The 14,764-nt window shown below is 46.1% G+C and overlaps 1 protein-coding gene across 10 annotated transcripts in view; it reads right to left on the bottom strand.

The window, feature by feature from the left end:
• Positions 1 to 14,764, bottom strand: part of Prdm5 (PR/SET domain 5) — a 148,762-nt gene that overhangs the window by 84,416 nt on the left and 49,582 nt on the right. For 8 of the 10 annotated variants that reach the window (XM_078022181.1, XM_078022174.1, XM_078022176.1 and 5 more), the window contains 2 exons: positions 14,123 to 14,245; positions 665 to 839 (listed from right to left, as the gene is read on the bottom strand). In XM_078022181.1, the coding sequence (XP_077878307.1) occupies positions 665 to 839; positions 14,123 to 14,245 (298 nt within the window). The remainder of the gene's footprint in view (positions 1 to 664; positions 840 to 14,122; positions 14,246 to 14,764) is intronic. The other 2 variants (XM_078022175.1, XM_078022178.1) reach the window with 1 other exon arrangement.

Genomic DNA, 14,764 nt, shown 5'->3' with positions numbered 1-14,764 from the left:
GGAATATTTGAAAAACATCATAGACCGAGCTTGTCATTACCTACCTCCTGAATAGTCACATAAAACACAGAAGCACACACTGGCACTGGGGCAGCACTCATGCCTCTGGCCAGCAACACAGGCACAAACAGAAACCTCCAGGAAAGCAGCTCAGGAAGCCTACCTGGTATCAAGCTAGGACAAACCACTAGTCCTGCTGGCTTCTACATCACAGCAGAAAAAGACCTCCAAAGTTCCAGATTCCCAAAGTATCCCAAACTAGAGCAAAGCCCAGTGAGCAAAGCACACCTCACCTCTGCATTCACCTTCCCCCAAGGTGTAGAAAAGAAGAAAACTTTCCAAGAGCCAGCTCTGTGGCAGGTGAGAGGCAGCACCAGGGCAAGGGTGCAAAGATCCCACTACATGTCACACCAGCTCACAAGAGACAGGGTGAGACACAGGGACTCCCTGGCAGCCCTGGACCTTGGCCATCCCACAGGTACATCTGTCACCTCCCCCAACCCCTTTTCCTACTTAAAAGATGAGCACACAGACGATGCCTTCTGAGAGAGCTTTTGACAAAAACTATTTCATCAACACCCTATTATAACAAGACTACAACTCAAACAGCTCAAACACCTTCTTCTACAACTTCTGTTCTCTCAGATCACCAGAGATGTGATACCTTTCCTGCCAGCTGATGACTGGCCTTTAGAATCTTCTGCTGCTGCTTCTCTGATCACGGTCACAATCTGCTGCTCTTCCTCCTCTGCCTCCAGGTCACTGTCTAAGTAGCCAATTAGAAGCTCTGTGTCTGTCTCTATATCTTCCACTGCCAAATAGAAGATGTTCTCTCCTTCCTGAAACAAAGTTTTTTAAAAATGAAGATGACAATTAAGAAACTGTTTTAAGATATACCGAGTTCCATGTGCCCACCAAAAGATACCATTTCATTTTTTATATCCTCAGCTGATCTAGACACTGACAATGGAAAGTGACAATGTTCATTCATCTGGCAAATAATATACAAATATATATTATGTAAATAGAGTGCATTTATGTCTAAAGTGAAATAAGGAAAATGATACATATTTTTAAAGAAAATTTTGTAACATTAACTGGTCTTCTGCGGAGGTCCATAAAAGCAATTTGACAGAATAGTGCCATTTACAAACCCAGACAAATAGCAGAAATCTTACCAATGATTTCATTATGATTAACATTAAATACAAAACTGGAACAGAAAAAAAAATTTGGAGTTCCTATCCAAACCAGAGGAATGGCAAACAAATTATTTTCCTGAAAGAATATTCAAAATGCAGGACCAAAAATAGCAGGAAAAATAGATCTTTAGGGGGTTTGAGGGGACAACTGAGCTGTCATGTGCACCCCACCACATCAACCTTCCCAAACCTCACTGAAATAAAAAATAGTAAACAATTCCACCATCAACATACAAAAGATTACTTTAGAAAATTCAGAAGATAGCAATCAGACAGTTGACACCATTGATAACTAATACAGAGGAAACCCGAGCCAGTAACAGACACAGAAGAGCAACACTGCAGAACCTTTCTAATGAAACCCAGAGAAACATCACAATTGGAATCGACCGGTACAAAATGTCACTCCAGGCCAGGGCCCATCACCAGGGAAGTGAGAACAGGGCTACTTAGCTGTCTATGCCAGGAGGAAGTGCCAGAATGCCTCTTTTACAGAGCTGAGCAAATGTTCCCAGTTTGGCTGCTGAGGACAAGAGAAGCAGAGCATAGCCTGAATTTATTGAGCCTTCATGGTGGGCAAAGAAAGGAAAGATCAAGAAAATAAGCTCCACTCAGGAAACTTAATGAGGCACAGGAAAACACCTGCCTGACTTCAATGTATGAAGGAGGAGGAACAGCAGGACATAGAGCAGAAGCAGGAGGGAGAGGGGAAGGGAGCAAAGGAAGAGCACAGGAAGAGTATGTGTAACGAATGAACAGGTGCATGTGCACCTGGATCCTGAGCAGACCAAACCTGGGGCTTCAAGCTGCTCATACACCATCATTCCAAGGAAGGGAAAGGAGCTAGTCTACCTCTGATGTTGACCTAGTTTGGATTTTTTTTAAAATCTCTCTTCAACAAGGAGAGATTACTTTGTAATTTCAACAGAAAAAAATTAAAATTCCATGGAAGAGACAGAAATGATGATTATATGTATCCAAAATTATGGAAAGGAGGCTTGATTCAAAGGTTCAAAACACTGAAAGAAATCTTCTCATTAGATACAGTTAATTAGAGTGTTCATGTAATATCAGGAACATCTTGGAAGTTTTTGAATTCTGTACATCCAGAAACACACAAGTTATTTCTAATTAACAACATTAAATTAACTTCTATATAATTGTTACTCATGATGCATCAAAAATAAGCAAAAAGCATAGACTTTCGGCAAAAGGTCTCCTTAAATTAAATCAGAAGTGGACTCCCCAGGGGTTGGAGAACACTGGCTGAGGGGGTTCCTCAAAGCAGCTAAGAACTCACCCAGTAAAGACCTCAGAAGTGTTATAAATCTTAGTGTTTATCTGATCAATATCCAAGAAGTTGACTGAAACCTCTTCTAGAGAGCACAGTGGTCATTAATCTTGTGATGGCTTTCAAAATATGAAGATTTTAATTTTTGAAACATGATAAGACTATATTTGAAAGGAAAGCAAGGAACCAGGAAACAGGAAAGCAAGAAGTGAAAGATGGAGACCAGACAGAGATACACACAGAGAGTTTATTTGTCAGAGGTGACAAATAAAGGCCATCTCTCCATAGTGGAGAGAGGCAACACAGGCTTGGGTTCTGGGGCTTTTATGGGGGAGGCTCAGGAATTAGAGCTGGGTGGGTCCTACAGTGGGTGATTAAGTTTGGGGTTGGTCTGCCCTTTGGTGAGAAAGAATACAGCAGCCAAGGTTTGAGGGCGTGGCAATACACCTTTGGGCAGGAAAACAGGGTCTGTTACTTAAGATGGTCGCCCAGATGCAAAGCAAGGAAATTACAATATTTTAAAAAATATTTATATTTTAGTTGGGCACAATATCTTTATTTTATTTATTTATTGTTATGTGGTACTGAGGATGAACCCAGGGCCTCGCACTTGCTAGGCAAGTGCTCTACCACCGAGCCACAACCCCAGCCCAAGGACCTTACAATATTAAACTGTAGTCTGAAGACAGCACGTTGATCAGGGTGCTCTGTAATGAAGCACCATTTTAATACCCCGGCCAAGCCGACAATAGGAGTGAGTGGCACCACCGCTCTGAGACCAGCACCCTGCCCGGCTGGGTCACCACAGGAAGAGACATAGCCACAACCCACCTGTGCATTAACAGGGGTGTCCTTCCACTGGAAGGCCCTACCACTGTCCACCGGGGCCAAGAGGCCTGGTAGGAAAAAGCAAGGTATTCTTAGGCAGCCCTTGAGGGACTGGAGCCTATGAGAGGAAGTGAGGTCATTGTGGGTGTGCCCTTGAAGGCAACACTGGAACCCCAGACCTTTTCAATCTCTTTTCTTCAGGCCACCATGGAGTCAGCTGAGTTGCTCCAACCTGTGCTCCCACCATAGACACAAAAGCAACAAAGCCAGACAAACACAGACTGACACCACTGAAAGCATAAGCAAATATAAACCTTTCCTTTTTATGACAGAATTGCAAGTATTTTGCCACAGTAGTTCAAAGCTAACTAACACACCTACACTGCACTCACTTTTACTCTGCCCACAGTTCCTTCAACTTTCCATTATATCCTCCTCCTTCTAACCCTCTGACTCTCAGACCCCAGCAGTCCCTAATCTCTGGAGTCCTGTGGAACTATTTTTGCCATGTGTAGGCTCATCCCAGGCCCAACCAGAAAGGATCCAAACAGGGCTTATGTGCTCTGTGACTCAAATCAGCTCCCTCTTGTCACTAGCCTGGCTACAACATTGTGCTCCATATCCAATATACACTTTAATCCATTTGCCCCATTATCCCAGATATGGAACACCTGCAAATACTTAAAACAAAATTTTAATACCAAGAAGAATAATTATATCATAATTATTATAATATTTTTAATTAACATAATAATATATAAGCTCTAGATGATCTCCAACCAATTTTGATGAACCTGTGCCAATTTCTTTGAAAACCAGGAACAGACATGAAAACCAGGAACCTAACAGTTCACACTCTGATCCTGACACTCATTCCTGGGTAACCCACCCATCCCTTCCATTCCTGGCTTACTCCCCTGAACAGGCCCCTGCACAGCAGAATCACTGTTTGGGCCTCAGGACCAGCTGCCTCCCTGGGACTCCACCTGGGGGCCCACATCCACATAAGGTTCTGCCTTAGGACACAGTTGATTTTAAGGTTCTGCCTCAGGACACAGCTGATTTTATGAAAACACAAAGCTCTTTGCCATTCTGCTCTGCTCTGCTCAAAAGCAACATTCCTCAGTTACTGGTTTTTACAGAATTATAATTTGAATATGCCATACAATGAGTGATTTTATGATTGTTATTCATCTTTGCATTACTGCCCATACTTTTGAATTCTTTTTCTTTTCATTTCTTTTGGTGGCACTGGGGATTGAACTCAGGGCAATTAACCACTGCCACGTCCCCAGTCCTTTTCATTTGGAGACAGGGTCTCACTCAATCGCTGAGGATGGCTTTGAACTCACCATCCGCCTCTCTCAGCTTCCCGAGTCACTGGGATGGTAGGTGTGCACCACTGTACCCAGCTTGGGTTTTCCATATTTGTAAGTATCCTTTCATTTTGCTCTATTTTATTTTCATTTGCACATCCTCTCTGGCTAATTATTTCTATTCTTAGTTGTTTGTAATATCAAAACTTTGCAACAGTCTACATGTCCAACGAGAAAATTAAAGGTTTGACAATTGGTTTCAAACGATTTATCCATATTTTGTTTTTGTTTATTTAACTAATTTTGTTTATTTATATATGACAGAGGAATGCATTACAATTCACATTACACATATTTTCATATCTCTGGATGTATACAAAGTATATTCACACCAATTTGTGTCTTCATACATGTACTTTGGATAATAATGTCCATCACATTCCACCATCATTCCTAACCCCAATGCACCCTCCCTTCCCCTCTCACCCCTCTGCCCTATCTAGAGTTTGTCTATTCCTTCCATGCTCCCTCTCCCTAACTCGCTATGAATTAGCCTCCTTATATGAGAGAAAACATTCAGCATTTGGTTTTTAGGGATTGGCTAACTTAGCATTATTTTCTCTAACTCCACCAATTTACCTGCAAATGCCATAATTTTATTCTCTTTTATTGCTGAGTAATATTCTATTGTGAATATATGCCACATTTTTTATCCATTTATCTATTGAAGGACATCTATATTGGTTCCACTGTTTAGCTATTATGAATTGTGCTGCTATAAACACTGATGTGGCTGTGTCCCTATAATATGCTATTTTTAAGTCCTTTGGGTATAGAACAAGGAGAAGGATAGCTGGGTCAAATGGTGGTTCCATTCCCAATTTTCCAAGAAATCTACACACTGCTTTCCAGATTGACTGCATCAATTTGCAGTCCCACCAGCAGTATATGAATGTACCTTTTCCCCACATCCTCGCCAACACTCACTATTGTTTGTATTCATAATGGCTGCCATTCTGACAGGAGTGAGATGAAATCTTAGAGTGGTTTTGATTTGCATTTCTCTAATTGCTAGCAATGATGAACATTTTTTCATATATTTGTAGATTGATTATGTATCATTTTCTAGGAAGTGTCTGTTCAGGTACTTGGTCCATTTATTGACCTGGTTTTTTGTTGTTGTTTTGGTGTTTAACTTTATGAGTTCTTTATATACCCTAGAGATTAGTGCTCTAACTGATATGTGAGGGGTAAAGATTTGCTCCCAAGATATAGGCTCTCTATTCACCTCACAGATTGTTTCTTTTGCTGAGAAGAAACTTTTTAGTTTGAGTTCATCCATTTATTGATTCTTGATTTTAATTCTTATGCCAAAGGAGTCTTATTAAGGAAGTTGGGGCCTAATCCCACATGATGGAGATTAAGGCCTACTTTTCTTCTATTAGATGCAGGGTCTCTGATTTTATTCCTAAGTCTTGATCCATTTTGAGTTTTGTGCATAGTGAGAGATAGGGGTTTAATTTCATTTTGTTTTTGCGCATGGATTTCCAGTTTTCCCAGCACCATTTGTTGAAGAGGCTATCCTTTCTCCAATGTGTATTTTTGGCATTTTTGTCTAATATAAGATAATTGTAATTTTTGGATTAGTCTCTGTGTTCTCTATTCTGTACTATTGGTCTACCAGTCTGTTTTGGCGCCAATTCCATGCTGTTTTTGTTACTATTGCTCTGTAGAATAGTTTAAGGTCTGGTATTGCGATGCCATCTGCTTCACTCTTCCTGCTAAGGATTGCTTTAGCTATTCTGGGTCTAAATGTCCAACAATAGAAGCTGGAGAAAGTTAAAGGTTTGACAATTGGTTTTGAAAGATTTATCAAACATCATATTTTGGAAAAAAAATATATGTGTGTCTGTGTGTATATATACATACATACCCTCAAAAAAAAAGATATAGACAAAGGTATTAGTAGGCTTGCTTCTCTTGGAGAAACTGCAATATTTTGTAGTTATCTTCTGCTAGAGTATATTTTACAATGTTTCTAGAAAAAGAGAAAAGTAGACAATAAATGAGCTCTGTTCCCTGATAGCAGGAAGCAGCACTCAGTATGTCCAGGGATCAAGGTTTCTTTCTAAATCAGTTAGCTGTGTGGCCCAGCAAATAGCCTAATCTGAAACTGCCAGTTCCCTCATCTGTACAATAAAGAAGATAATCTACATCCTAGGATAGCTGCAAGGACTAAAGGTGATCACATCTGTGAAACCTTTCAGGGTACTAGACCCTGACCTGGGGCAAGAATTGGTTAAAGGTGCTATTCTGTGGTATTACTTAACACAAACTCCAAAGTCAGTACTTAAAATATTTTAAAAAATATTTTAAATTTGCTCCAGCTACACTATTGCTCAGAGTTGCTTGGACCATGTACTTTCCATTAGACTGTACTTGGCCACCCTGCTCTTCATCAGAGCATAGTATGGCTCCACTACCATCCTCCCAGCACTCGCAGGGCCACCCTTGCTCTGGGCTCCCTTCACAGCCTACATGCTGCTCACCTGTCTGTCCATTACTGTCTGAACTAGGCCTGAAGTGGCCAACCATTTGTCCAGGACACAGACCTAGAGAGCTGAACCCAGAGAGGCCAGGATGTTTTCTCTGATATAAGGAGGCTAATTCATAGTGAGGTAGGGAGAAGGAGCACGGGAGGAATAGATGAACTCTAGATAGGGCAGAGGGGTGAGAGGGGAAGGGAGAGTGCATTGGGATTATAAATGATGGTGGAATGTGATGGATATTATTATCCAAAATACATGACACAAATTGGTGTGATTATACTTTGTATACATCCAGAGATATGAAAAATATGTGTAAAGTGAATTGTAATGCATTCCTCTGTCATATATAAATTATCAAAATTGATTAAAAAAACAAATATGATGTTTGATAAATCTTTCGAAATCAACTGTCAAACCTTTAATTTTCTCCAGCTTGTATCATTTGACATATAGACTGAAGTCCAGGCTGAACTGGTGGCCCTCATCAGAGCCTTCACTTTGGCAAAGGGAACCTCCCTCCATGTCTACACTGACTCTAAATACCCCGTCCACATGCTTCTCTCCCACTCTGCTATCTGGAAGGAGAGCAGATTCCTTACCACCAAGGGAACTTCAATTACTAATGCCCCCTTTATCTCTGATCTCCTTTAGGCCTCAGAGCTTCCCACTGCCATTGTATCTGAAGGATGGAAGCTAAGAACCCCCTTCTCCAGTGGGCACTTCCTTTCCTGACCTCTCTCCTGGCCACAGGCCTTTTGCTAATGCTTGCCTCCTGCGTGATTAGATTTATTCAAGATGAGATGCCAAGGATCTCTAACCAAACCGTGAACCAGCTTCTGTCACAGGACTTCCAACCCCTCACCAAACTTGGGCCATCCAGAGTCAGCATCGCCCAGCACCTCCTGACCCTCATCATTGCCTCAATGATACCCCACACCCCTCACAAGGGTCCAGAGGCTGCCCCTTCCCAGCAGGAAGAAGTAATAGAAGATTGATCTATGCCCCTGTCCCTTAAGGGACCCAATAACAAACAAAAAGTGGGTGAGGGGAGGATTAAGGTCCTTGCTTAGCTTCTGGAAGGCCATCTTAAGTGAAAGCCACCATTTTAAGAAAAATTTCACTTTCCTGCCCCAAGGGCTTTTCTGAGAAAAGCTCACCACTCCCTCATACCAATACCACCCAGCTTTAATCCCTGATTAAATCCCAAACCCTGAGTCTATTTTGCATCTCTCCCTCTATGGAGAGTTGTCCTTTATTTGTCAGAGCTGACAAACAAACTCTCGGGTATATCTCTGCCTGGTGCCTGTCTTTCATTTCTCGCTCACCTGTCTTGAGTTCTTCACTTTCCTTTCAGGAGCGACTCTGTGGTTTCTGGGAGGAGAGGCATATAAGTCCCACCTAATCAAAAATCAGACCTACACCAACCTGCTTGGCTCTGACTCTGAAATTTTGCTATTATTAACTTCAAGAGTTCTGTTACCTCCATCATATTTTCAACCTTTTATCCACTAGCTGAAATGGGGCAAGAGGAGTCAGAGGAACAAGAGCCACAGAGGGATGCTGCCTGAGCTCACCTTATCTGCAAGGAGAGCAGTGCCATGTCTTGCCATGAACTGAGGAAGGGAATTTGGAATCTGACAAGGTCATGGAACACAATATAAATAATTTTAATCTATTTTTAAAATGAGAGTTTGGCAATTCTTTGGCAGTTTCCAAACTACATAATACCAACATTAGAAACATGAAATACTTTTAAAATCTAAATTTACTCCTTCAAAATTCTGTCAACTCTTAAGGTTGAGAGAGTGCACAGCAGAGTCAGATTCCCGGGTTCCCCTCCCACTCTGGCTGCACAGACCCAGGTAAGTCACTTCGAACCTCCTGCGTTCAATACTTTGAAGACAATGACAATCATGACTCTCCTGGCAGGGTCCCAGTGACGCAAGGAAAATGAACACAGGACAGCTTCTATAACTTGAGATGTTTCTAAAAATACCTATTTTCCCTGCTAATAAACCCCAACCTGAATAAAAATAATAAATCAATAAGTAATAAAATCCTTCTATATGCAGCCACAAGCAGCATTAGTTTGGAACCAAACTAGGACCAGCTGCTTGCATTTTTATTGTTTTGCTTTGTTTTGAACTAATAGATGAAACTCTGTTTCCTGTGTCCAAAGTGATATTCAGACACACACACCCACACCTCATGGGCCAGCTGCACACAGCCCTCACCAATGCGCTGCCCCAGAGCTGGCTCCTTCAGGAACACTGCGGTCACCACCAACCCCAGGCTGGCCACGCCTGGGGAGTGCCTGCAGGCACACAGCTCACTCCTGCAGACCTGCCAGTCACTAAAGTGATATTTCATGTCACTATCGCTTGACAGTTCACCTACTGATATTCAGCAGATGGATTCGAGGAACCTGCAGGAATACAGGTCGTTCGTGATAAGCGGCAGGCGTGGGGCTCCGGCCACTGTCCAGGAGCGGAGTCCACCGCAGCAGGGTTTCAGCCAAGATGGCCCTCCACTCAGACCTACGTGTGACTTCGACCTCCGCAATACGGAAACGTCACGTGTCACAGAGCAGACCCCGCCTAACTGCCCACTTGGCAAAGCAGAGGAAGGGGACCAACAGTGTGGCAGACCCGCTCTGCAGGGAGGGGGTTGGCGCTGAGCGGCACCTGTCCACAGGGCCCCGCGCCTCGCCGCTCCTGGCCAGCCTCACCCCGGGGGCCGTCCACAGGCCGCACGCCCCGCCTCGCTCCCCATCACACCCTCTCCATCACCTCCTTCCCTGCAGCCCCCCACGCTCCCCTTCACTTCACTACGTCACATCCTCCCGTCACGCCCCGCCACACTCCCACCACCACCACGCTCCCCGTCACGTCCGGTCACGTCCCCTCACAGTCCCTGTCATGCTCCGGGCCACGTCCTTCCGTCACACCCTCCCGTCACGCCCCGCCACACTCCCACCACCACCACGCTCCCCGTCACGTCCTGTCACGTCCCCCCACAGTCCCTGTCATGCTCCGGGCCACGTCCTTCCGTCACACCCTCCCGTCACGCCCTACCCCACACTCCTGGTCACGTCCTGTCACGTCCCCCCACAGTCCCTGTCATGCTCCCGGCCACGTCCTTCCGTCACACCCTCCCGTCACGGCCCCGTCACGTCCTTCCGTCAGCCCCCCACACTCCCGTCACGGCCTACCCCACACTCCAGGTCCCCTCCTGTCATGTCCCCCGTCCCTCCCCGTCACGCAGTACCCCACGCTCCCCGTCACGCCACGCCCCCTTCCACCCTGTCATGTCCCCCCACGCTCCCCGTCTCCACCCTCCCAGTCACGTCCTGTTACGTCCCCCCACGTTTCCCGTCACCCCTACCCCACGCTCCCCGTCACGTCCTGTTACGTCCCCCCCACGCTCCCCGTCACGCAGTACCCCACCCTCCCAGTCACGTCCTGTTACGTCCCCCCACGCTCCCCGTCACGCAGTACCCCACCCTCCCAGTCACGTCCTGTCACGTCCCCCCACGCTCCCCGTCACCCCTACCCCACGCTCCCGGTCACGTCCTGTCACGTCCCCCGCACGCTCCCCGTCACGCAGTACCCCACCCTCCCAGTCACGTCCTGTTACGTCCCCCCACGCTCCCCGTCACGCAGTACCCCACCCTCCCAGTCACGTCCTGTTACGTCCCCCCACGCTCCCCGTCACGCAGTACCCCACCCTCCCAGTCACGTCCTGTCACGTCCCCCCACGCTCCCCGTCACCCCTACCCCACGCTCCCGGTCACGTCCCCCCCACGCTCCCCGTCACCCCGACCCCACGCTCCAGGTCACGTCCTGTCACGTCCCCCCCCACGCTCCCGGTCACATCCTGTTACGTCCCCCAACGCTCCCCGTCACGCCTACCCCACGCTCCCGGTCACGTCCTGTCACGTCCCCCCCCCCACGCTCCCCGTCACCCCTACCCCACGGTCCGGGTCACGTCCTGTCACGTCCCCCCCACGCTCCCCGTCACCCCTACCCCACAGTCGGGGTCACCCCTACCCCATGCTCCCTGTGGCCAAGCTGCCTTTTCATTTAGGCTGGTGAAGTACAGCAGAGGCCCAGGAAAGCCACGCCAGGAAATGTGTCCCTAGGAACCTGACAGGCAACCCTCCACCTCTGAAATTTCCAGACAATTCGGTTTTATTTCTAAATAGCATAATTCAGTAACTTTAACTGAATAGCATTAACTAAATAATTGTCTGTCAAAAAAGACCCTGAGAATACCAAACACTAAATCAAATGATTTTTTTAAATACCACATGTACATTTTTTCCTTTAGTGAAACAAAATTAACACTTAAAGAGAATCACCCACATCTTACAGAGCTTAAGCATACTTTGGGTTCGTTTTAAGCTGCATCTTTCATATTTAGGTTTTTCTCTCACAGTTGGAAACTTCCCAGAAGCATGAACATACAGTTCGACTGATTGTTCAGGAAAGTGTGCAAGTGGGAGGAATTGTTTGCTTACAGGATACCTTTTCCACAATTCATACACTCAAATCATCATTTCCAAAACAAATTTTCCAAAATCAAATAAATTGCAAAACTAGAAATATGATCGCATCTCCAAGAAGGAGCTGCGATCCTCTGCCAAGACAGACCTCAAATTCTTAATCCCTCCTCAGCCAAAAAAACTGGATCAAGTATTGAAGTTTTCCACCAAACCAGCCACATAGCCACAAATGTTTCTCATTTACTCCACTCCCGGGACAGACAGCTCAAATAAAAAATTTCCTGAATACCCCAAATTTCAGATGCAATTTGGAATGCAAGTGATTCATAATGTAATGCAGGAAACACTGCAATCTTTCCTTACCAACTCAGTGTTCCTGGAACAGGATCCTCGGGAGACTGTCCCATCCAATTAGGAGGCTCACGTTGCTGTGACCCAGCTGTCATGCTCTTTGGCCCTAGCTCAAATGTGATCCTGAACCCTCAACAATCCACTGCTCCAGCTACTGTGCTACCTCATGGGTGCTGACAAAGGTCCCTCTTGAGTTCCATGACAGAAACCATGGCAACAGTGCACTCAATCCCTTGTTACCAAAGGGAAACAATGTTACAACCCCAGCCGCCATCCCACCTGAGCACCACACACCGCCACAGTGCCTCAGCACATTTAGATTCCAACACATTTAGAGTCCAAGAGTGAAGCTTCACAGAGCTCTGGCCTCTGCTCAGGCACTGATGCTGCAGGAGCCCTAAGCCACAGCTGTCATCCCTGTGGACACTTGTTCTTTCAGCACAGACGCACGGTGGACACAGAGGAAGGGCAGTGCTGCACTGAAGGCACCTAGTGAGCAGGAGCACTGTCAACTCTCAGAAGACATGACCACTGCAACAGCAAGTGTCCCCAGGGGCGGCTCAGGGGCCCCTGACCAGGGCCCCTTGCAGGAGTCTAGACAGTGGGAAGAGTACTGACCCTAAGGGAGCAACAGCCATCGTGAAGGAATTTGGAAGAAGCTTAATACCTTTCTCAGCAAGGAAGAAAATAATTTAAATGACATTCTCTACAAATGCGATAATGAAGAACGTGCCAAAACAATAGCTTGGCTAAAAGAACGTTGTTTCATGTTATGTAGGCAAAGTTGATAACAGGAACATGTACCAAGAAGAACTGGGTCTGAATGTCAAACTACAGCATAACTGAAGAGCCCCAGACAAGACTTGGCCTCAGAAAATCAGGAAAACAAAATAAATTTGAAAAAAAAAATTAATGCCTACACATAAAGAAAAAGTAATCAGTTTAATCTGAGGCTGGATTGATATACACTGTGAATAATGTGAAAATGGCCTGAATATCTGCTTACCAAAGATCCTATTTTCCATCCCAATTTAGCTGCTTGATAAGGACTCACTATTCACAAAAAGAGAGGAATCACCCTATTACCAAGAGGAATCACACTATTGCAGTGAGAAGACTGGCTAGATAAAGACAGTAGGAGATGGAACATTCCCCGACTGTGTGCATCCTCTCACAGCTCTGACCCCGTCCTCACAACGGAATGAACCAGAGCAGTCCTCAGCCACCTACCAGAGCGGGAGCCAGGGACCACTTGGTGGATGCTCAAGTCCACAGTGGAAGTAAAGCTGCCCCTTTCCTTCCTGCTTTCACCAGCTGCAGCTTTACTTCCACTGTGGACCCCTCAGGCTAGGCATGGACACACAGAAAATCAGCTCCCCCAGAATGTAAGCTTTCTTACACTCTCAGTCCTCTGGGCAGCGCCCTGTGATGACAGGGCCCTTTGATGCCTGAGTTTTTTCTTGTCTCAATTTCCATTTATGAATCCCACTCCCCCACCGCCCTAGGTATCAGAACCTTACATTATGGGCAGTGGTACATTAGGATCCAGGGAAAGGATTCCAAACAACATGTTTCCTACCTGTGACTGTTTCTCTTAGGTGTCCACTCAGCTGGGTCATGGGAGATGGTTAATTGGGTGTTTTTGTAAGCATGGTTTTACAGGACATTAACATTTAAAATCTGTGTATTTGAGTAAAGTATATTGACCTCCATTATGTGGGTGGGCCTCCTCCAATCAAGGGAAGTGCTGAACAGAGCACAGTCAGACACTCCCCACCACCACCACCACCACCACCGCAAGGATAGAATCTGCTGGACAGCCTTGGGACGGGAGCAGAGGCTTCCTGATCTGGAGGCGCTTCCAGTCTTTGAACTCACACTGAGACATGGCTCTACAGATCTTGGACTCTCAGCCTCCAGAGCCATGCGAGCCAATTGCTATGGTAAATCTCCACCGTAGTACACAGGTGCTCCCACTGGCTCTGTCCTCTGATTTAGTTACTGTTATCTGAAGCAGGTCCTGGGGACTGAGCCCAGCAGGGAGTGCAGTTAAAGCTAACTCACAAACACAAAGTGCTCACCTGGATGGCTGCCAAGTTCTTCTGCTCTTGTGAGGGTGCCTCATGCACGAAGCGCAGCCAGTTGGAGTGTCGCGGGTTGGTGGCATCCAGGATGTACAGCACCTCCCCCTTACTCCCCCGGACCTGAAACGGAAGAGGCTCCTGAGTTCCGGATTCAGGCCAGGATCCACCCCACCGAGTCTGTCAAGGGCAGGACGTGAGGTTCTTTCTTTTCTGGTCTACCCTTCTGTGGACCTGTGTGAGCAGGTCCTTTACCATGCTAGCAATGGGCCCAGGATCCAAGGTGGCAGTGTCTAGCCACTCTCAGAAACGCCCAGTGCTACGGCGGCTCTGTGGTCCAGAGGAGCTCTCCTTCTAGTGTATTCACTCACAAGCACGATCGCAATGGTGGGGGGTACTGCAGCCCTCCCCTTTCCCATGGACAGGTTGCTGCTGGGTTCCCAACTGAGGGAGTGGGGGGAGCAATCCCTTCAGTGCCTCCCTCCACTGGGTCATGGGATCACATCCTAAAAGGAGAGCTCTCTTCAGTGATTGGATTAAATGGGTCCGTTTCCTCTTCCCACGCCGGCTCACAGACTGCTGAGATAGCCCAAGTTCTCCCCTGCTTCTTGCTTCACACCTACTCTACTTTGAATTGGAGGG

Source organism: Ictidomys tridecemlineatus, chromosome 9 (assembly GCF_052094955.1).
Source record: "Ictidomys tridecemlineatus isolate mIctTri1 chromosome 9, mIctTri1.hap1, whole genome shotgun sequence".
Classification (NCBI taxonomy): Eukaryota; Metazoa; Chordata; class Mammalia; order Rodentia; family Sciuridae; genus Ictidomys; species Ictidomys tridecemlineatus.
The sequence above is the reverse complement of the archived record's forward strand: the minus strand, read 5'-3'. Positions and strand labels throughout refer to the sequence as shown.